This window comes from Neomonachus schauinslandi, chromosome 7 (assembly GCF_002201575.2).
Source record: "Neomonachus schauinslandi chromosome 7, ASM220157v2, whole genome shotgun sequence".
Lineage (NCBI taxonomy): Eukaryota > Metazoa > Chordata > Mammalia > Carnivora > Phocidae > Neomonachus > Neomonachus schauinslandi.
This window is the reverse complement of record NC_058409.1, coordinates 125,485,072-125,508,507: the sequence shown is the minus strand read 5'-3', so window position 1 is coordinate 125,508,507 and position 23,436 is coordinate 125,485,072. Positions and strand designations below refer to the sequence as shown.

The following is a 23,436-nucleotide window of genomic DNA, read 5'->3' as shown; positions in this document are numbered from 1 at the left end:
GTAAATTAAAACAAAAAAACTTCCCTCCTCTTCCACTTAAATGTAAACACTTATTTTTGTTAACTTTTTGAATTATATATATATTTTTTAAAGGATGGAAATCACTTATTTTCAAGGATTTGCTAACAGTTTCCCCAAATATCAAAACCCAAGAAAACAGCCAACTGCATTTGCATGCAAAGCCTCACATTTCCCTGCTTCTAAAAATTCATACTTCTTTCACAGTTCTCCTCCTCCCAAAGCTCAGAGAATCGAAACCCAAACCCGTTGCAGGCATATTGCCCAGTTCCCTCAGTGACACAAAAACTGAATGAAAACTTTTGTTAAAGGGGGAGAGGATGGAGACGCAGAGGACGCTGTATTTATTTATTGGTGGTTGGTTTACCTAGAATATTAAGCACGATTTTGAAGGAGACCAAACTATGTCATCCCAAAATATGCCTCAAAATTGACATCAAAATTATTTTGAGCTAAAAGCACTTAAAAAAAACCCGAGCTGGTACAAGAGGGCACTCTGACTATCCCCTTTTTCTTCCTAAATGCAGAAGATAAAACCCCCCATATGGAAGATGTCTTTCCCAAACCAGAAGGAAAGTAATGTTCTTATCATCAAGACAGAAAGTTGAGACTGAGAGAATTCTGTACAAATAGGCCTTGTTCAAATAATTCTTATCTTTCTTTAGCCTCCCCACTTAACTGAGTTGCTTTTCCGCAGTTACGTCTACTTCAACCTAAGAGAAAGGCCTGGAGGTTTTGCAATTACTTTGAGTCTTCATTTCCTTATGAGAGCTGCCGTGCCATGCAAAACTTACATTAAATACATTTGTATGCTTTTCTCCTCTTCATCTGTCTTCTGCCAGTTTAATTCTCAGAGTCAGTGAAGACCCTAAGAGGGTGGAGGTGAACTCTTGCCTCTCCTACAATTTTGTTAGGTAGGTACATGTGAGAGAGAGGGGAACAAGTGACCCCCCCCCCCGGGGGTCAGTGGGCTGTGTCAGTGTTTATTTGCATAGCTACTTTTATTTCATTATGATTAGAGTTTCATACGCACGCACACACACACACAATATATATATATATATGTATACATATATATGTATATATATACACTATATATGTATATAGTGATTTATTTATTTATATACTTATTTATTTTTATTTTAGTTTGAGAGAGCGCATGCACACATGTTTATGAGGGGTGGGGAAGGGCAGAGGGAGAGAGAGAATCTTTTTTTTTTTTTTAAAGATTTTATGTATTTATTTATTTGAGAGAGAGAGAGAGAGAGAAACAGCATGAGAGGGGAGAGGGTCAGAGGGAGAAGCAGGCTCCCCGCCGAGCCGGGAGCCTGATGCGGGACTCGATCCCGGGACTCCAGGATCATGACCTGAGCCGAAGGCAGTCGCTTAACCAACTGAGCCACCCAGGCGCCCCGGGAGAGAGAGAATCTTAAGCAGGCTCCACGCACAGCAGTGAGCCCCACGTGGGGCTCGATCTCACGACCCTGAGATCACGACCTGAGCTGAAATCAAGAGTCGGACACTTAACCCACTGAGCCACCCAGGTGCCCCACAAAATGTATATTTTAAGGAATTAACTTGTGTTTTTGTCTACATTTAATCTTTTAAAAGTCAAATAATCCTAGAAGGGGAAGGGTCTGGGGAGGGATGTTATGCATGAGTGTTCAGACTTCGACACAGCTTCTCAATTCAGTTTGTTCCTCAAGCCCTGCACACATGCCATCCTCCCTCCAGTTTCTCCAGAGAAGATAGGACTCCCTCCTGTGAGACGGGGTGGGTGGGAACCACTGATCTTGCTCCATATAGAGTCCCCACCATTCCCCACTTTTCTCATTCCTATCCCGCACCCCCAACCCTTCCATGGCGTCTCAGGCCTGCAATTCTGAGCTTCTGTAGGATTCTGCATCTACTTTGCCAATTCCCTTACCATTCTTCTACCTGCTGTTCTTCTTCATATTTTGGGATTCTGCACCATCTCTGTTCTCTGCTATGGCGGCCATGAGAATGCACATCTCTGTTCTCCTACTTACAGGGAGTGAGATCGACCCAAGGCCTGGTGGTCTCTGCTGGGTACTGTTTTTCACCAAGCGTTGCTCTGCTGGGGTCGTGGCCTCCTCTCTCTCCTGGGTACTGAGTCCTCTCTTGTTGTACATTGAGGCCTAGGAGTTTATTTTTGGTGGTCACCTTGAGCCCACACAATTCCACAGTGGTGCCGTAATCAGTGGCAAAGAAGGAAAGTCGACTGTGTTTCTTCTGCATGTAATGCAGGCAAATGGGTTTTACAACAGAGTTGCTTGGACCCAGTGGGTTTAAGTTCAGAACAGATCTTTCTTCTCCTTATTACTCCTAGTGGTCTCTCTGTTGGACCCAGACATGTGCACAGAGAGCTCAGCTGGGGCTGAGTCCATATGACAGTCACTTTGATATTCTAGAAATGTATCACTTCTTATTTTAGCAATCAGAGAAACCTCCTCTACAGTGTTTCCAGCCTCTAGCTCTTCTTTCTTCCTTCTTTAGCCCCATGTTCATATCACCCCAGACATTCCCATTTTAACTGCCCTGGCTCAAAAATCTTCCACACTTCACTGTCTTCTTTTTCATATGGGATAATCCAAACTCCTTGGACTTCATTTAGGGCCCTTTACCATCTGGCTTCATACTACTTTTCCAAAGAATTGCTTATTCTTCCTCTGTGCCAACTCTACTCCAATAGGATTGACACTCATAGCTTCTCAATGTGCATTACTCCTTTTGTGGTCCCACCTTGCAGAGTGTTCCTCTTTTCCCAGTCCACATGTTCTCTCTCATCCCTGCTAAGGCTGTCTTTCTCTTTAAAATGTTCCCAGTTTATTCCAATCCGGAGGCCCAGCTATCTGTGGGATTTTATAGTAATTGTTGTGGTAGCCGTCATTTGATGGTTGTACAGAGCCTTGCACTCTCTCATGTAGATTGGTACCTCAAAAAACAAACCCCTGGCTAACACAGATCCATTTCTCTGGGCACAGACACTGCTGGAGGGAAGCTGTGGGATTCCTTGGTGTTGATTAGCAGCGATGAGGAAGGAGGAAAAGGCAGAGGTGCTGTCTTGGATCTTGGAGAAAGGTGGCAACTGGGCCCGGCAGCTCTGCAGAGCCAGCCTGTCCTAGGACTGGGGCAGCCCTGGCACCGAGCCTGGGGAGCTGCTGGGCGGGCCATACCTGTTGTAGGCCCTTGTCTCTGATGGACTTCTACATCAAGAGAACGTTTTGATCTTCAGACTCATCTGGACCTTAGGGCCTTTGGTCTGCTTGAAACTCCCAGCACTGGGGTGCCTGGGTGTCTCAGTCAGTTAAGTGGCCTGACTCCTGGTTTTGGCTCAGGTCATGATCTCAAGGTCATGAGATTGAGCCCTGCATCTGGCTCTATGCTCAGCGTGGAGACTGCTTGAGATTCTCTTTCCCTCTCCCTCTGCCCCTCTGACTCCTGGGCTCATGCTCCTACATGCATTCTCTCTCTCTCGAATAAATAAATAAATCTTAAAAAAAAAAAAAAAAAGAAACCTCCAGCACTAGAATTTTTAGCCCAGCTGTCCCTTTTCATTCAGGTCCCTGTCTAAATAGTTCCATTTCATCCCTAATCATATCTAAATTAACCTCACCCAACACTCTGTATGGCATCATCCTGTTTTTCTTATCTGAAATTATCATCTCTATCTAACTCTTTGCTTATTTATGGTCTGTTTCATGTGTTTACAGAGGCCCTATCAATCTTGTTTATTCCTGAATTCCTAGTGCTCAGAGTAGTGCCAGCATATAGTAGGTGCTGGACACATGTTTATTGAATGAGTGAATAAACTAGGAAAGGACCTTTGGGTAGTGTCTTACATTTGAGTAAAGAGAGTTGTAACTCTATTGTAGAGAAGGAAGAGGGGAAGTTGGGAGTCAGATGGCTACAACCAGTGCTCTGAACCCCATCTCTTCTCAGCCAGCACCGGATTTCCAGGGAGAGCCACATTCATGGCTCTCAGGGCCGGGGCAGCCCAGTGATCCTCTAGTTACCCCAGTTATATGAGTTCAGTACAACCAGATACCCCCCACAATGCCCTAGGGCACCCATTGGCCTCAGGGGAACTTTGGTCAACTGGCCATAGTGTTGGTGGGGGAGCTCCCCAAACTTCCTTTGGGTGTACAAGCTCTAGGCTAGCAAGCAACCATGCTGGAAGAGTGGTTGGTGAGTACTTTCCATTTTTTTTTTTAAACAAATTAATTTAAATATTTTTTACTTTTTCATTGTTCCCATTGAAGTGTATTTCATGTACTGTGAAATGCACAAATACTAAGTGAAATCATACATCTGTGTACACCTGTGTAACCACCACCAACACCGAGACGTATTCAGCATCCTAGCAGATTCCTTCATACTTGCTCCCAAGTGATATTCCCCAAGGGTAACCTGACCTAGATGCCCATAGATTTTTTTTTTTTGCCTGTTTTGGAACATCATATAAAAGGAATTATACAGTAAGTGTTTCATTTTTGAAAAGTGGTCATCTAGCCGGATGCTGCATGAACAGGAGAGGGGTAAGAACTTTTGCATTCTCCCCCAGCCTGCAGCAGTCTGAGTCAGGCAGGCCGTGCAGGGTTTGAATGGTGACTCACTCCCATAACCTCCAGGAGCTTATTCAACCTTGTTGACCCTATAATTCTTCATTATAAAATAGAATAATTGTTCCTACTTTGGAAAGTGCTTTTTAGGATGAATGATAATGGCAAAGTGCCTCGTGCAGTGCCTGGCACATAGTGGGTGCTTGATAAATGTATGTTGGATAAATAAAACTTTATATATATTCTTGGCTATAGTAGGCATTCATTAAATATACACTCAAATACTCTATTGGTCATGTTCCTGCTTGTACTATAGATTTCTCTTCTGTGAACTACCCCCAGGACTTCAGTTTAAGGATAAGGGTGTGTGTGGCCAAGGACTTCTGTAAAGACTTCTTGCACTTTCTGGAATTAAACATGTGACTTTGGCTTCCTTCCTTTGGATTTTACCAGCCAGAGTAAAATATTGGGAATGGGGGTTAAGGACCATTTCTGAGAAAATGGGCTTTTACAGTATGAACACTTCACTTTAGTACAAGAAACATTTATGGAACAAGTGCAAAGCTCGATGTTTCTCATTCATGTTTTCTTCGTGCCCTCATTCACTCACAGGTCATACTTAAACTTTGATGTATTTCACTTTCAAGGGACTGGCTGAGGACGAGGGCCGGTCCCTTTAAGGCCCTGGAAAGGGTCTCGGTGTTGGTTTGGGCAGGGAGGCCACGCCCCATCACGTGTGCGCAGTCCCCCCCCCGAGGGGCGGGGCCGGCGTCTCTGTGCTTCCGTCACTTCCGGTTCTCTGTCAGTTGCAAGCGAGCGAGCAGAAGGAGGTTCGGCTGCGAGAGTGGAGCGTGAGTGCTGGGGACCCCGCCCCCACCCCGCGAACCCCTGCCTGTCCGGCCCTCACCCTCCCAAGCCGGGCCGCGAGCCGCTTGCGGCCTCTACCCCGCTCGCAGGCGACGGCCGGGGGAAATGGCGGCGTTGCCAGACCTCCCCGCCTCGGCCTCCCTGGACCTCCTCCTCCGTCGCCGACCCGCGCCCCATACCCTACAGGCCTCTCCGCGCCAGAAGCTGGCTCCCGGGAATGGCCCCGGCGCGGCGAGTGCGGCGGCCCCTGGCGGCGGGGCGCGGCCGGGCGGAGGCGAGGAGCCGCGCGGAGGGGGCCCGGGCGCCCCCGGGACAATGCCGCGGCGGCCCGGGCCACGGCGGCGGCGCGTGCGGAGCCTGCTTCTCCCCAAGCCCTGGCTGGAACTCAAACCCAGGCATCCGGGGTTGGGGGGGCGCTTCCTGGGGGAGGGAGAGAGCGGACCCCGTCGGAGGAGGGCTGGGGGGGTTGGGGGAAGGATGGCTGGTGTGCTGGGGGTAGCTAGCGCTTCGAGAGAAGAAAATGGCGCTTGGTGCAAGTCCCTCCTCTTCCCATACGGTCTCCTCCGCACTTCGCCGCCTCCCACGCCCCCTCCGACCAACCTGTCTCCCCCTGCCTCAGCCGTTGCCAGCCCCAGGGTTCCAGCAGCTTCCTGGCACCGCGCGACCCCCTTCCCCGTCTTGGTGCTTGTCACCCTCGTGTTGTACCGAATTCCTGTGCCCTTTAGTCCAGGTTTAATTTTCACCTCGTTTTTTCTAATCTTCCCTCCACGCCATCATCACAGACCGAAATTCATTATTTCAGTTGCGTTTTGTATATATTTTTCACTAGCGTTTTAGTATCACCTTCCTGAATTACTGGCCTGCCTCCTTCGAACAGTAAAGATTCATTAAGTAAAAGTTAAAATCTGTCAAAAGCTCAAAGTGGTTTTAGTTACCATTATCTTTTTTGTTGTTGAATGATCTCCTAATTTGGGTTAATTACGAGGTCGTTCTTTGAAATGATCTTAGGCAGCCCCCCCCGCAGCTATTATTAATAGACCTATAGTTATGCTTGACTGTTTCAAAGTGAGAAAATAGGTTATGTCCAATTTAATTACCTTTTAAAAAATGTTTCTTGGCATTATTAGCTGCTAGCATTAAAAAACCTAAATTGCTTTTGGAGTTTAGGTTGTAAAATGGAGCAGTAACAGGAATAGTACATAAAATCTGGTTCTGAACGTTTCTGGTCCCCTCAGGATTTACTCTTCTCCTCAAGAAATTACCAGTTAAAATCAACATGGCTGGTTGTGCATGTTTGAGCTTTTTGAAATTAGTGGCTAGAATTGGGATGGATGGCCCACTTCTTTTACCTTGACCTCCTAATGTGGGACACATTTAGTGTTAGTGCCAAGGCAAGTTTAGTCTAGAGAGCTGGATTACTTAGGATTTTTTGAGGAGGAAATGAAGTCTTTTTTCCTTTATTCAACATTTACAGACTGTGTGTTGTACATATTGGGCCCTTTAGGGCATACAAAAATTAATAAGACTCAGTCTTTCTGGAGACGGTCAGAGCTAAAGATACTTTAATAATAAGTGGCTTACCACCTGGTATTGTTAAGTGCCTTGAAAAGAGTGCCTTGGAATTCCTTGAAATTTGGGCTTTAGCTTTTTTTTTTTTAATCTCTGCAAAAGTAGATGCACAAGGCTCTCTGTCTTGCTGTGCTCAGGCACTCAGTAAAGATCCACCTGAAAGCAAGATAATTGGGTTATGTACCTCTGTTTGGGGGGAGTGAGGGTCATAGTGGAATTTGAGAAAAGGTTTTGCCCCTCCCATAAGCAGATTCTTCAAAATGTAGTTACATTTCAGAGTAGAAAATCAGTGTAAAATGTAATGAACTGTAAAAATTATGTTTAACTTTGTGAACTCTGAATTAGTGCTTGTCATTTTGATGGCATGATCAAAAAGCCAAAGAAAATTAAGAACATTTACAAAGTAAGAAAAAATAGGGTTATACTGGCAAATGAATTACATCTGTATAGTGCAGCTGTTCCCCATGTTGTGTGAATGTTGGGGTCAGTTCCTGCAGCGAATACTTCTGTTAGGTCTCATCAGTGAGAAATATAAAGCAGTACTGAGAATATTCTATTCCTGTTTTAACAGAGATTGCTGTCAGCTGCCTTCTTACAATTTATTCTACCTATAAACATCTAACTCCTCTAAAATGAAGTATAAAAAGACCCAGTGGCTTTGAGAAAGAGGTGTAGGAGTGTGAGATGTGTGTGACATTTAGTTCTTTCTCCTTGCTGGGTTCTTAGTGTTATTTTCAACTTGTAAGAGTATAAATTAAGAGTATAACTTCTAGCATTGTGCTCAGCGTAACAACTCCAGTACCACAAAATGGTAGAACCATGGAACTTCTTGAATTTTTGCTTGGGAAAAAGTCAAGTTGAAGGTAGTAGAACAGTTTGTAAATTATTGTGTATAATGTATTTTTCTTTCAGAATGCCTAAATCAAAGGAACTTGTTTCTTCAAGCTCTTCTGGCAGTGATTCTGACAGTGAGGTTGACAAAAAGGTGACTATTAATGCAAGTCATTTCTGTGATACTTAATTCAGCAGTATTGCCCACATCCAGTTCTGAAGGACAGCAAGGCATATCAGAATGGTAAAATGAGCGCCTAGGTGGGTGTTTCTCAAAGTGTGGAAGGCTCCTGGACCACTTGACCAAAGGGCCTGGGGTACTTGTTGTACATGCACACTTCCAGCCCCTGAATCAGGCTGGAGCAAGACTTACAGGAACCCCAAAGCTACAGAACCACGGCCTTATTCCCTCTGGGGAATAGCATTAGACTGAGGCCAAAGCTGCTATTTGCCATTATTTAGGAATCTGCCTAATCTCTAGGTATTGTGTGTTGTAGTTGAGTTAAATTACCTGAACTCTTTGAATGCAGATGTCAGTTTTGACTGCCTTCTCAGCCGTTGATTTTTATCCAGCCCACTAGGGTTACTTAAAATGTAGGCTTGGTACATTTTAAATTAGAATGTTATTTACTCTGGTCCCCTCCTTTTAGTTAAATCAACACCCAGCAAAGCTAACATGAAATTCCCCATTTTGACAATAGCCTTTTTCTACCTTAGATGACAGCTGTGCTGGGAGTGGTGTATTTCGCTTAACTGAGCCGCTCACACCGTAGTCAGAGCTTCTGTGCAGAACTGTTTTTTTAATTCCTAGGAGCTTACATAATTATGTCTCTGAGTTTGGTTGGCAGTGTTAGTTAAAAGAGCTTATGGGAGAATCTTGGAGAAGATGGACCTGTATAGGGAAATACAGAATATATAACCTAAAGGTTGAAATAAGGCCTCAACATACATAGCTATACTCCAGAAGGAAATATCTCTTAGGTTTTTTATTCACACCTGGTATGGCCTTTGAATTTGAAAACAAATTTGAAAAATTTGAAATAAATTTTTACTGAACTTTCATGTGTCAGTCCATGGAGAATATCCAGCCCCTATATAAAGAATAATCAATGACTTTCTACTTTAGAGCTGAGGTGATTTTTGCTATTTTTGCTATTAGTAGTACATTAATCCTGTAAACACAGTAATACATTCACTTTTTCAGTTCATATACATGTGTACATTCTATTTTACCTAACTTCATCTAATTTAGTAAGACATTAACATATTAGTTTATATTTTCCACTAAGGAACATGACTGCCCTCTGCTGTTTTGCTATTAATAGTACATTAATCCTGTAAACACAGTAACACATTCACTTTTTCAGTTTATATACATGTGTACATTCTATTTTACCTAACTTCATCTAATTTAGTAAGACATTAACATATTAGTTTATACTTTCCACTAAGGAACATGACTGCCCTCTGCTGTTTAGGTTGGGAACTCTACTAGTTTTCATAGGCTGTTAGGTCATTTTAAGAATGAGGCTATATAAAAAGTTTTTACAATAATGTTGCTTTATTTAAGACATTGACTTGATTTTAGATGCTAATCTAACACATTGCTGTCCACCTTCAGTGGTTTTTGTGATGAAATTCTTGAGTTGTTGACTTCTAGTGCCCAGTATAAAATAGCTTTCTTAGCTTTGCATACTCAAAAATTTTCAAAGTCAATTTAAGTCCCTTTTGGAATAGGCAGGGAATAAATAACATATCCTGGATTGGAATAAGTTGGCTGTATTCTTCCTAATTAATATATATCCTTTGTAAAAATATAAGTTGCTGACTAACTTTAATAGACTTGGGGTTTCCAAAATTTATTCAAAAGCAGCAGGGCTCCCCATCACTTCCCCACCTCCCCAAAGAAATTGGATGTGGGATCCTGGTCTAGAAAAGAATTGTTTCTCTGGTTATTACCAGTATGATGCCTGAAGTGTTTTTTGGGTTTCTGAGAACACATTTTGAAAACACTGTGTTAGATATTAGGTTAGCTCCATAGTTCTGTTGGCAAGTGAAACTTGCCTGTGTATATGTTTATGATTTTTTTCTTAATAAATGTAGTATTTTGAGCCTTTAAGTCTTAAAAAGTAATGAAGTGTTTGCACTTGAGATGTGTCTTATTCTTATGTGTGCACATTTTAACCATTATGCTTGTTTTTCTTTCAAGTTAAAGAGGAAAAAGCAAGTTACTCCAGAAAAACCTGTGAAGAAGCAAAAGACTGGTGAAACTTCAAGAGCCCTGTCGTCCTCTAAGCAGAGCAGCAGCAGAGATGATAACATGTTCCAGGTAGTGTCCGAGATCCTGAGGATTAGTGTCTGGCTTGATCTGATAAATGTTGAAAGTACCTTAATTTAATATAAGGATAGTCATTGAAATATAGGAGCAGGTTCATTGAAATGAAAGTCATTTGTAAGGTGCTAGATTATTGTTAAAGTCTAGAAACCTGTAGTTTGGCTAGGTGTTAAACAATTTAAAAGTGATAGATATCCAAAAAAAAAAAAAAGATTGAAAACAGCACATTTAGGAAGCAGTTTGGAGGAGATAGGTCTAGTATTGGGCTGTGAAATATGGATGGGGTATTATTGGAGAAGCAGCAGCAGTATGGCCTGCAAAGTTTGGGCTTGATAAGAATAGGAGAGGCGAGGGGCGCCTAGGTGGCTCAGTTGGTTAAGTGTGGGACTTTTTTTTTTTTTTTTTTAAAGATTTTATTTATTCATTTATTTGAGAGAGTGAGAGAGAGAGAGAGCACATGAGAGGGGGGAGGGTCAGAGGGAGAAGCAGACTCCCCGCCGAGCAGGGAGCCTGATGCGGGACTCGATCCCGGGACTCCAGGATCATGACCTGAGCTGAAGGCAGTCGCTTAACCGACTGAGCCACCCAGGTGCCCCAAGTGTGAGACTCTTGATTTCTGCTCAGGGTTTTGAGATTGAGCCTGTGTTGGGCTCCGCCCTCAGCAGGGCATCTGCTTGAGATTCTCTCCTTCTCTCTCTGGCGCCGCCCCCCCCCCCCCATGCTCGCTTGCTTTCTCTCTAAAATAAATAAATCTTTAAAAAAGAACAGGAGAGGCAGGTGGATTTACTGAAATTGGCCCTCTGTATATAGTGGGGAATAAGATTGAAGATCGAGTTATAGCAAGGGAAGTGTTTCAAGAAGGGGGCATAATTATTAGTTGAAGCCAAAATGTTGGAATGAGGCTGCAAACATTTGGCTGGAAAAGGCTAGTGCATATATATGTATACACACGTACATATATATAAAATGCATAGTTATGTATAAAATTGATACATATTTTTAATTTTCTGATGGTCTCGAAAGACTGTATTTCATCAGGCCTTACTGAGTTCTGGGTGTGCAGTGATGAGCCAAGTAGACATGGTTCTCTTACAGTGAGGCAGTTTCCATTATCCCAGAAAGTTCCGTCTTGGCCTCCCTTTGCAGTCATTCCCTCTACCTGAGGTAACTACTGATCTGATTTCTGTCACTATATATTTTTCCTATTCTAGAACCTCATATAAATGGAATTGTTTGGTTTGTATTGTTTTGTGTCTGGCTGCTTTTGCTCAGTGTAACATCTTGGGGTCAGTTCTTACTGGTAGTTTGTTCCTTTTTATTGCTGAGTGGTATTCCACTGTAAGATTATACAACAATTTGTTACCCATTCACTAGGGATAGACATTTGGGTTGTTTCTATCTAATCTTGGGCTGTTAGGAATAAAGCTGATGGGAACATTCTTGTAAAAGTCTTTGAATTTTTTTTTTCCTCTTTGGATCAACATCAGATCCATTTGCTGGGTCATAGGCTAAGTGTATGTTTAGCTTCATAAGAAAATGTTAAACTGTTTTCTCTAGTAGCTGTACCATTTTATGCACCCACCAGCAATGTGAGAGATTCCAGTTGCTTCATATCCTCACTGGGTTTTGTCAGTATTTAATGCTATTCACGTAAGTTAATGGATGTGTAGTAGGAGCTCATTGTAGTTTATTTCGCGCTTTGTTCAAGTCTTTTTTGCCCATTAAAAAAATAGAGGACATTTGATTTATTGAGTTGAAAGAGTTCTTTATGTATTTTAGGTACAAGTTGTCAGCTATAAGTATAGTGGATATTTTCTTTAGGTCCTTGGTTTGCCTGTTAATTTTCTTTCTTTTTTTTTTTAAAGATTTTATTTATTTATTAGAGAGAGCACAAGCAGGGGGAGTGGCAGGCAGACAGAGGGAGAGAGAAGCAGGCTTCCCGCTGAGCAGGGAGCCCGTGCGGGGCTCAATCCCAGGACACTGGGATCATGACCTGAGCCGAAGGCATTTGCTTAACCAACTGAGCCACCCAGGCTCCCCATCTGTTATTTTTTTTTTTTTTTTAAGAAAATTTTAGTCATTTGTCAGCGCGCGCAGGCAGGGGGAGCGGCAGGCAGAGGGAGAAGTGGGTTCCTCGCTGAAAAACGAGCTCGATGCGGGACTCCATCCCAGGACCCCCGGGATCATGACCTGAGCTTTAAGGCAAATGCTCAACCAACCGAGCCATCCAGGCGTCCTTTTTTTTTAAAGAGCCTCTTAATTTTCTTTCTTTTTTTTTTTTTTTAAGATTTTATTTATTTATTTGAGAGAGAGAATGAGATAGAGCATGAGAAGGGGGAGGGTCAGAGGGAGAAGCAGACCTCCCGCTGAGCAGGGAGCCCGATGCGGGACTGGATCCCGGGACTCCAGGATCATGACCGGAGCCGAAGGCAGTCGCTTAACCGACTGAGCCACCCAGGCGCCCCGAGCCTCTTAATTTTCTTAAGCATTTTTAGAAAGCTTTAATTTTGATTAAGTCCATTTTTATAAATTTTTTTCCTTTTATGGTTAATGCTTTTTAATGACATTATCTACCCCAAGGCCACACAAAGTTTGCCACTGTTTTTTTCCCTAGAATTTTTATAGTTAATAACTTCCATGTTTAGGTGTGTGATCCACGTAGAATTAGTTTAGTTTCTCTGTGTATGGTGTGAAATAGATGTTGAACTAATTTCTCTTCCCACAGAGAGATCCAGTTGTTCTGTACCATCTGTTGAAAAGACTTTTTTCCATTGACTCACGTTGGATCTTTATAATGAAAATCCGTGAATATATAAAATACATGTCTATTTCTGATCTCTGTTTTATTCCATTGAATAGTTTTTACTTCAGTATCACAAGTCACAACTACTGCGCTTTTATAGTGAGTCTTGAAATTAGGTAGTGAAAGTCCTTTAACTGATTTTGCTCTTCTGCGTATTTTGTATTTCCATACACATTATAGAATCAGGCTTGTCAGTTTTTACCGAAAGCCTACTGCGTTTTGATTGGGATTGGGTCAGGCTGAAGATCAGTTTGGGGAGAATAGGCAGCTTGGCAGTACTGAGTCTTCTAGTTCACGAACATGGTGTCTCTCTGCATTTATTTAGATCTTCTTAAATTTGTCTGTTTTTGTGAATTTCATTATAGAGGTCTTGCACATCTTTGTTAAATTAAGTATTTTATATATATTTTTTTAAAGATTTGAGAGAGAGAGCGTGCATGCGAGGGGGGGGGAGGGGCAGAGGGAGAGAAGCCGACTCCCTGATGAGCATGGAGCTCGATGAGGGGCTCCATCTCATGACCCTGAGATCACGACCTAAGCTGAAACCAAGAGTCAGAAGCTTAACAGACTGAGCCACCCAGGCACCCCTGGTATTTTATGTTTTTTGGTTCTATCAGAAATCTCTGCTCTCTTAACTTGATTTTCCAGTTCATTGCTAGAAAAGATGTTACAGTATCACTAATATAAATACATGTGTACTGTGTATTTATAATAGGTTGCATATGTACTTTTTAGAGACTTCTTAGAACTTTCTGTGGTGGTGTTGATTTTGTCTGTTTTACATCATCGTTTTAATTCTTTTTCTTGCTTTATTGCTAGTATTTCTAGTATATTGAAAACAAGTGATGAGAGTAGACATCCATGCCTTGTTCCTGATCTTAGGGGTAAAGCATCCTTCTAACTTTCTCCTTCCTCTGATGCCATCCACTATTGCTTAAACTCTGGAGTGAATGTACGTACTGCTATGGTTTTGCTGCTTTGGTATTGGAGAATGAAGTCACAGGGATAAACGTGGTGCATTTTTCTGTAGGGCCCCTCTTGGGAGATTTTCATTAAAACCTTTATGTTAAAATGAACACATACACTGGGGATGAGCTACAAAATGCATAGTAAGTTTCAGATTATAATCAGAGACTCATTTGGGTAGAACAGTGTGAGTGGGTGTTCCCACAGTTGCCCTTCATTCCAACCCCACAGCTCTTTGGTGCTGCTGTTCTCTGAAACGTTGTTAGCAAATTCTAGAGTATCATTTTACTCATCTGTACCTTTTCCTCACTTTGAATAATTTCTTATTTACTGTACATCAAATAAAGTCACTTGAAAAGTGATTAGGGACTTCAGATTGTACATTCACAAAGTTTTGGATATGTGGATGGTCAGCCATATTTGGGAGGAAGAAAATGCCTCTTCTGTTAATCTGTGGCAAACAAATATTTATAGCACACCTCATTGAAATCATGGATAAAGGAGCTTCTGAATAGTTTCTAGGGAGCAAGAGTAGAAATTAAAGTACCTAGCTAACCATTTGTTGTGTGTTTATTGTATTGTTCAATGTTCTTTTTTTAAAGATTTTATTTATTTGACAGAAAGACACAGCGAGAGAGGGAACGCAAGCAGGGGGAGTGGGAGAGAGAGAGGCAGGCTTCCCGCGGAGCAGGGAGTCTGATGCGGGGCTCGATCCCAGGACCCAGGGATCATGACCTGAGCCAAAGGCAGACACTTAATGACTGAGCCCACCCAGGCGCCCTGTTCCATGTTCTTTATGATAAAATAATTGAATAGTTGTTAGTACTAATTTAAGACTGGTAAAATGCCATTAATATACTTACAACGTGCTTGTCTCTCTTTTTTAAAAAAGATTTGCTTTCAGTCTTGATTTTAATTCTTTTTTTAGTGCGATTTTATTTTTTTTTTATTATTTTTAAAGATTTTATTTGTCAGCGCACACAAGCAGGGGGGAGCGTCAGGCAGAGGGAGAAGCAGGCTTCCCGCTGATTGTGACCTGAGCCGAAGGCAGACACTTAACTGACTGAGCCACCCAGGCGTCCCTCTAGTGCGATTTTAAGATTTTTTTTTTTAATTTTTTAAATTTTATTTATTTATTTGAGACAGAATGAGAGAGAGAGAGCACATGAGAGGGGGGAGGGTCAGAGGCAGAAGCAGGCTCCCTGCCGAGCAGGGAGCCCGATGCGGGACTCGATCCAGGGACTCCAGGATCATGACCTGAGCCGAAGGCAGTCGCTTAACCAACTGAGCCACCCAGGCGCCCTCTAGTGCGATTTTAAAGTTTTAACCCTGTTTTCAGATTTTTATTTTTTTTTTAAAGATTTTATTTATTTATTTGACAGAGAGAGACACAGCGAGAGAGGGAACACAAGCAGGGGAGTGGGAGAGGGAGAAGCAGGCTCCCCGCAGAGCAGGGAGCCCGATGCCGGACTCGATCCCAGGACTCTGGGATCATGACCTGAGCTGAAAGCAATCGCTTAACCAACTGAGCCACCCAGGCGCCCTGTTTTCAGATTTTTAGATTGTCAGGAATACAAGCCTTGCAGAAGAGAGTAGTAGTAGTATTTTTTCTGCTTCTGTGTTTTGTTTGGTCCTTAGTCGAAGAACCTATAAAGGCTCCAGAATTTCTTCTGGTTTTTCAAGTCCTCTTCAGTATAGCTCCATCTAGTCAGTCTGTCCTTGAGTCTCAGCAGTGTTGAATCTTTCTGCTTAGTCCCTTCTATGTCCTTGTCATTTTTTTCTCTTTTACTTACTTAATAGGCTGTCATATTTCAAGGTTAGATCCTAATACCTAAGGTCTCTTCCACATGCTCAAGTCAACACTGAACTGGTACTTAACCTAATCAGTATCACTTTAGTAGGTTTTCAGTACATTTTAATATTACATACTAAGCTAGCTCATGGTCTTGTTAGCTCATGTCTGGTTACTAAAAACCAAAATGAAACAATGTTCAGTTCTGTGGTTGGCTGCGTAAGATACTTATACATTTCTTAGCGTTATTAAATCAGTATTATAAATCACAATTAACTGTTGTTTCTTTGTGATAATTATTTTGGTCTTATTTAATTTATCCATTAAAACAGTTTACTGGGAACCTAGTATGATAGGCACTAGGGGGGTACAAAGAAGACTGATGAAAAAATAAGCCATTAAAACTGACCATAAGATCACTGGTGAATTTAGAGTAGGCAGTGGGAATTCAGTTAGTAGAAACGGTATTTTTTATCCTTTCAAAATTTAGCAATAAAAGGAAGAAGGAAACATGGAGAAAGTTATAAAATACTGCAGATTAGGAAAATGCTTTATAGAAAGAGGGGAATGAGCATGTTAGGAAATGGTAGATAAGCCATTGGAAAGGGAAAGAATGCATAAGTAAGAAATGGGATAGAAAAAGTAAAAAGTTAAGAATTGATGGTGTTGTAAGTACAGAGAAGAAAGATTTGAAGGCACTTACCCATATCGAGTGGACTTCATTTTCTCCATAAAGCATGGGGTATACCCGGGAAGTAGGGGCACACCAGCAGGATCAGAAACTTAAGGATAGAAAACTAAAGGAAAATGAACCAGACCTGGCTGAGACAAGAAAAAGCAGTCTAAGAGGACATACACAAGATGGAAACCATTAATAAGTACTGGGTCAGCCATTAATAAGTACTGGGTCAGCACAGCTGTGATTCTGCTACAGTAATACTTAGTATCTTAATTAAAAGGATTGTTTAATAATCAAGGGACCCAGGTTGGAAGGGAAAGGAACATAGCCACACCCAGAATCTTTACATGTTGAGATGTTCTAAGCACAAAAATCATGGCCAGTTTTTAGTCAGTAGGTTTGAAGAGTTTTAGAATGAGTAAGAGATCGGTACAGGCGTTAAAAGTTTTGAACAGAAAGTATGACGTGTTAGTTGAAGTGCTAGACAGTATAGATGGTGTCTCACAGCATAAGACCTCCTGGAACATGCTTACAGACACTTTGTTGAGTAGAGCCTTTTCCTTCTCTGGGGAATTTGTAGTTTGTTAAAGCACAGTATAAAGTTTTTGAAAAATGGTTTTCTGTGGGTAGTTTTAAGTTCTTAATTTGAGACTGGTGAAGTGTATTAAAGATGTTATTTAAAATGAATGTCTAAAAGGAAAAGCTTTCTCATGTTCTATTGACTGGATCTCTGGATTTTTAGAATAGTATATAGGTAGTGGGGTCTGTGGATTCCTACTGGTTGTAGTTTGTACTGCAAAAGTTTGCTTTCTAATGATTTTTGTGGTAAAAAAACACAACATAAAATTTACCATCTTAACCATTTTTAAGCAGTAGTGTTAAGTATGTTCATATTATTGTGAAACAGATCTCCAAAACTCTTTCTTTTAGCAAAACTTAAACTCCCCTCTCCTTCTTTTCCCGGCCCCTGATAACTACCATTCTGCTTTCGGTTTCTCTGAGTCTGACTAGTGTAGGCACTTGTATAAGTGGAATCATGCAGTATGCATCTTTTTTTTTTTAAAGATTTATTTATTTTAGAGTGGGAGCTTGAGTGTGGGGGAAGGGCAGGGGCAGAGGGAGAATCTCAAGTAGACCCACCTAGTGCAGAGCCCCATGTGGGGCTCGATCTCACAACCCTCATGACCTGAGCTGAAATCAAGAGTTGGACGCTTAACCAACTGAGCCACCCAGGTGCCCCAGTATGCATCTTTTTGTGAATGGTGTATTTCACTTAGTACGTGTCAGTAAGGTTCATCCATGTTGTAGCATGTGACAGGATTTCCTTTTTAAAGGCTGAATAGTACTCCATGGTATGTATATATATCACATTTTGTTTATCCATTCATCTCACGACGGACATGTGGGCTGTTTCCATCTGTGGGCTGTTGTGAGTAATGCTGCTGTGAACATGGGTGTATAATGAGACCTTGCTTTCATTTCTTTTAGGTTCATATCCAGAAGTGGGGCTGCTGGATCAGATATTCTATTTTTAATTTTTTGAGGAACTGTTTTCCAGTTCCAGTGTTGCTCTGTTTTACTAATGATTTCTTTAAAAATGATTGGAAGTGTGAGATGTACTTTGTTTTTTCCATGTTTTTAAAAAAAGATTTCTTTTTTTTTTTAAGAAAGATTTCTTCTTAACAGTGACATTTTCTTTGGTTGTAGTTTTGATACTGAGAATAGTTACTTTGATTAAAAGTAGAGGGAGTGTGCAGCAAGTTGTGAATATAAATAGGGACATCACTGTTGAAGTGAATACCTTTCTATGTTTTTGTTTCTTTTGCAGATTGGGAAAATGAGGTACGTCAGTGTTCGGGACTTTAAAGGGAAAGTCCTAATTGATATTAGAGAATATTGGATGGATCCAGAAGGTGAAATGAAGCCTGGAAGAAAAGGTGAGATTTAATTTCCTGAATTTGTGCCTGATAATTAGAACTAAACTAAAAAGTAACCCACCTTATTTAAAATTGAAATGATGTTGGCAGTGCATTTGGAACATCCTCATTCAGTTGATTCTTTGTTTTCTGTATGTAGTCTTTTAGACATGATATTTAACTTATTTTAATGACATGTCTTGAATAGCTGTTGGAATAAAACCCAGAAAAAATAATAACCCTAATATCACTTCATTTGGCTGCTAATTTGCTTGGATGTAACTTTAGAAAAGAAAAAATTGACGTGAATTCTTAAGTAGAGCAGGCACGATCTGGGAAGTTGTAAAACTGGGAATGAAAAATTCTGGCTTATAGTGTTTTCCTTTTGGTTCATCTAAAGGATATCCTCTGGGAGGGGGCATCCAAAGTGGGTCTTTGTCCTTCTTCCGTTTGTGCTTCACCCAGTCCCAAGCATATCAGCATCATAGAAGCATGCTTTTTTTATTCATCATATATCTAGAGAACATATGTACTAACATAAATTCATATATTGGGGTAGTTAGCTGCTTTAGGTTGATTCTTAGATAAAAGTATGCCTCCTTATCTTCTACTCTGCCTGTTTCTCATCTTGAAGGTACCACTTGTTTGCTTCATGCAGTTCTTAGTTTATTAAACCTAACCTCTCTGTTTTCGTACCCTTTAACATTTTCTCGTTCAAGGCCACTTCTGGACTGCTCATTTAGTTGTTTCATTGTGGCCAATGCCAGATTTCTTCTCTCGTTCCTGCAAGCGTTTATTAAAACAATTTAATCAGTTTTAAAGCCCGTCCAAGGTGTTGACCCAGTATGTTCTTCTGCCTTCCTCTCAAGTTCATGGCCTCCCAGTAGTTTTCTGAGAAATACACTAATTCTTCCAATTCTAGCTTATTTTTCTTTTTATATGGGTCAAGTATTAGAACATTAGAAGTTCCAAGTACAAAGTACTTTCTCTTCACATTTTTACTTCTTAAATAGAAAAGACATGTTATTAGCTAACATTTTAAGTGTTTACTTATGTGTCAGGTGATACATTGAGCTTTTCCTCAGATTAGCTAACTTATTGATTCACAATACCGCTTTGAGATGTAAATACCATTTTACTGGTGAGGAGACTGAGGCTTAGAGATTTTTTTTTTTTTTTTAAAGGTCATACAGTTAGTGATAGGGAGGCTGGGATTTGAGCCTTGACAGCAGGACTCCAGAATGCATTTTTAACCACTATGTACATTCTGAGAAGTCCTGTATGGGTCACGTCCCAGGAATTTTTCCAAAGTGAAATGAATGCTTCTGGAAGAACTCAGCACAAAGTTGTTCACCTTGAGTTCCTATAGAAATTTTGAGCAAATGTTGGAACCAACTGGATGTAGAAATGGAGTGTCACATAGGAAATCTGGACCTGGCCACTTAGCCTGCTAGTTTGCAAGGTTTTGTGAGATACATCTTCACATCATCATTTGTTCTCACAGGCTATATTAAGTATTGTGCAGGATACAGTGTTGGAAGTAAAACTGGGCGTAAGACTGGTCTGCTCAGGTAATTGTGATGAATCTGTAGTAAACAAGAGATTGGACTCTCAGTATGGTACCATTGTGCCGGTCAAAGTGGCAGTTGTCGATAAAGCAGTTTTTTAGTTGGAAGTATGAAATCGTCAGAGCTTAAAGGGATTTCCAGCTTTCAATTTTTAAAACTTTGTTTTAGGTATTTCTTTAAATCCCGAGCAATGGAGCCAGCTGAAGGAACAGATTGCGGACATTGATGACGCAGTAAGAAAGCTGTAAAATCAGAGCCACATGAAACCTGTACTGTTCTAGTTGTTTTAATCTGTCTTTTTACATTGGCTTTTGTTTTCTAAACGTTGTTTTCCAAGCTATTGTATATTTGGATTGCAGAACAATTTGTAAGATGAATACTTTTTTTTTTAATGTGCATTATTAAAAGTGTTCTGAGTGAAGCTAATTGTCAACTTTATTAAGGAGGATTGCTTTGTGCCCGCCACCTAGTGTAAAATAAAATCAAGTAATACAATCTTAACTGTTGTGGCCTTTTTTGATCAAAAGAGTTGGTACTGTTTAAGGCCAAAAGTAACAGTTTATAGACCTGTTGGTTTCACCTTGGCTTTTACATTCAAAGGATTTGTATTGCATTGAATTTATAAACTCTGACTTGTGAAATCCATAGTTGATCTGTTTTCTTCCAGCCCAGTGTCTAGACTTGTTGGATTTTTCTACCCCAGTGATATTTCACTTTCCCCTTTGTTTTCTTTACTTTGTTTTCTTTTAATGTCATGTTCAGTTTTTATTTCACTTTTTTCTCTTTCTTGACTATATTATACTAATTTGGAAAGTCAGTGAAACTGTCAAAATGTTAGTTATCTTAATAAGGTACTTGTAATTAAAATATTATATGAGAGCTACAATCACTAATTCTGTATTAAATATTAGGAGATATAGTTTGATAAAAAAACATGTATGAAAACTCTGAGCAAGTAAGTGTATGTTGTTACCTGTAGTGTTCTGTGTAGTTACCTTATTGCTTAGTCTGCAGAGAATAATGACTTCGATGTCTGATTTACTTTCACTTATTAAACATGTTCACCATGGGATGATGTCTATAAAATCAGATACTGTTATATTAGATTAGGATTTAATAAAAATTGTGAAAGCTTACTGGCCTAACATTTTATTTTATAACATTGAGTATGGATTATATGTAGCCAGAGATATAACTGAGCTTTACTGTCATCGTAGGTAATGTGGTTAGTTTTTGGAAGAAAGAGTATACAGAACATATATTTCTGTTTTTTGGCCTTCTCTTAGTAGACTTGGTTCTTTTTTTTTTTTTGCAGTTAATCTACTGGACAATAGTATTCTAGACTTAATGTTACTAAGTTTTAGCAGGTACTCTGAAGTGATTTTCATTAAAGTGTAGCGATGAGGCAGACCCAGATTGAGGCACAGATTTCAGGGGCTTTGCAGCAATAAATAGGGCAGGGTGTGCCTTAGGAAAAGAATTTAAGGAACTATAACTGAAATGAAAGAAGGTGGCAGTGAAGAGGAAGGAATTCTCTTCAAACTAAATGAGACATAGGGTATTTTGAGCACATTGATAGGATACAATTCTAGATGGAATAGTAAAAAGAAAGGTTTAAAGACATGTAAAAAAAATTCTTGTTAACAAATTATTTTTGGTAGCTAATCTTAAATGGTTTACTGCCATGTCGGAGAGTTGCACTATTATACAGGTTTGATTACTGCGTCTAAAACGTTTTATAGTGGAATTGTCAAGGACTTGGTTTCAAAACTAGCTGCCAGGAAACACATAGTTACTAAATTTTTTTCTGGCAGCTAATCTGTTTTAAGTATGTTTTTACATTTTTTAGATGATTTTTCTAATGTTTTTAGCAGTAACCCTAATAGGTGCATAATTGGGGAAATAAATCTTCTCTTCTGGTATTTTAGCTTCCATCAGGTAATAGGTACCCAAAGTGTTCAAAATGGTATTTTAGACAAATCATACTTGACTGGTGGCTTTACCCTTATTTGGGAACATACATGTGTTCTATTAACTTAATTGGGTGGATTTGTAAAGTATTCCTTAATAAATACAGAAAGGGTAGTTAGAACACAGAACTTTGATTTTGGCGTAGTTGAAGAGGGAATAATGGGAAAGTTTCCTAGATATATATGAATTCAGGGTTCATGTGCATTTTGAAACTATCTGCTAATACAGAGATGGTGCTGAAATCTGTTACCTAGGCATTTTCTAGCTGTATAACATTCTGCCATTAAAATCTTCATATTAAGGAGTGTTTCCCTCGCAGAATTTGATAAGTTGACTGCTAAATTCATTTAAATCTGTTAATGGATATACAATATACAGAAATTACTGATCTTTTTTTGGGTATAGGAAATGATGAGAACTGGGTTTAAAAGAAGAGACCAGTTAATTGTACTGAGAAGAGAAGATAGGGAACTGAGGTTTTCTGTTTAAAATTACCTTCTTGGTAAGATTTCTTCCAGGAAGAAAGCTTGGCATTTTAAGGCAGCAGTTTCTTACTTGGTAATGCCAGAATGCATTTAATTAATGCCAGCCCTGAGTGAACTTGTAGCAGGGTTTTTCCAATGGAGTTTTCCTCTTTGTCTTTTCAAGTATGGGTAGTTTTGACCAATTTCTAGTGCCCTTGGCATTTTACTTAAAGAACAACCACTAAAAAAACAAAAAACAAAACAAAAAAACCTCTTCATAATTTGATTATTCTCTTATGCTTTTACTTTATAAATGCTTTTGAAGAATACTCCTACCTCATTAGCTAGTCAAGTTGCTGTGATGATTGACCTATTTCTACATAGGAAAAAAGACTTAGGGAAAAACAAGTACGTACGTCCTGGCTTGGCTATTGAGGGGAAAAGAGAAAGAATTGAGTGTTATTTAAGTGTTCCTGACAGGGATGTCAGAGCATTGTAAAAGCTTGAAATTTTTAAAAAGCGCTGGCTAATATTTAGGTATCTCCTGAAATTCTTTGCTATTTACTTTTTATGGAAATTAATTCAGTGAAGCACTTAGAAGTTTTTTTTTTTTTTTTTAAAGTATTTTCCAGATAAAGTCTAGGGGTAAACATTCATATAGTCACAAATATGTAATTCTGTAATTGTGGAATAACCTGTATGCTTTGTTTGGTACATCTTCCATGGAGATGTCAATGAATATAATACTGCATCTGTGAATATTTTAAATGTTGAAATAAAAATAAATGTGCCCTATGTGTCATCCCAGTTTCACAGACCTAAAAATGAATGGCTTAGTTATCTGTTGAATGGGTTTTGTTAACAAACAGAATGCCTTCCTGTGTGAATGCTTTTGGAATGTGAATTCGCCTTAGCATGTTAAATCTTCTGAGGACCTCTGGAACCAGACTGGACTGCACTGAATGGGACTCGACTATATGGGCCAGGGTGGGGTGGGACAGGCAGCTTGGGGGTGGTGTGGGCCTGTTTTTCCCATCTACCTGATCCAGATGGAAAAATGCAAATAGGTGTACA

General features: G+C 40.2%; 1 protein-coding gene across 1 annotated transcript; it reads left to right on the top strand.

Moving 5' to 3' along the window:
* Positions 1-5,361: 5,361 nt before the first annotated feature.
* On the top strand, positions 5,362-23,155 carry SUB1 (SUB1 regulator of transcription). The gene is made up of 5 exons (XM_021695976.2): positions 5,362-5,452; positions 7,950-8,022; positions 10,078-10,197; positions 18,272-18,380; positions 20,096-23,155. Exons 2-5 carry the CDS (start codon positions 7,951-7,953, stop codon positions 20,173-20,175), a joined length of 381 nt encoding a protein of 126 aa, XP_021551651.1. The 5' UTR covers positions 5,362-5,452; position 7,950; the 3' UTR covers positions 20,176-23,155.
* The last annotated feature ends 281 nt before the right edge of the window (positions 23,156-23,436 follow it).

Excerpts from the sequence above, each read along its gene's own strand:
- SUB1 (XM_021695976.2), top strand. The coding sequence starts at position 7,951 with ATGCCTAAATCAAAGGAACTTGTTTCTTCAAGCTCTTCTGGCAGTGAT. Across the intron at positions 10,198-18,271 it reads GAGATGATAACATGTTCCAG|ATTGGGAAAATGAGGTACGT; the intron begins GTAGTGTCCGAG and ends TTTCTTTTGCAG. Across the intron at positions 18,381-20,095 it reads AATGAAGCCTGGAAGAAAAG|GTATTTCTTTAAATCCCGAG; the intron begins GTGAGATTTAAT and ends ACTTTGTTTTAG.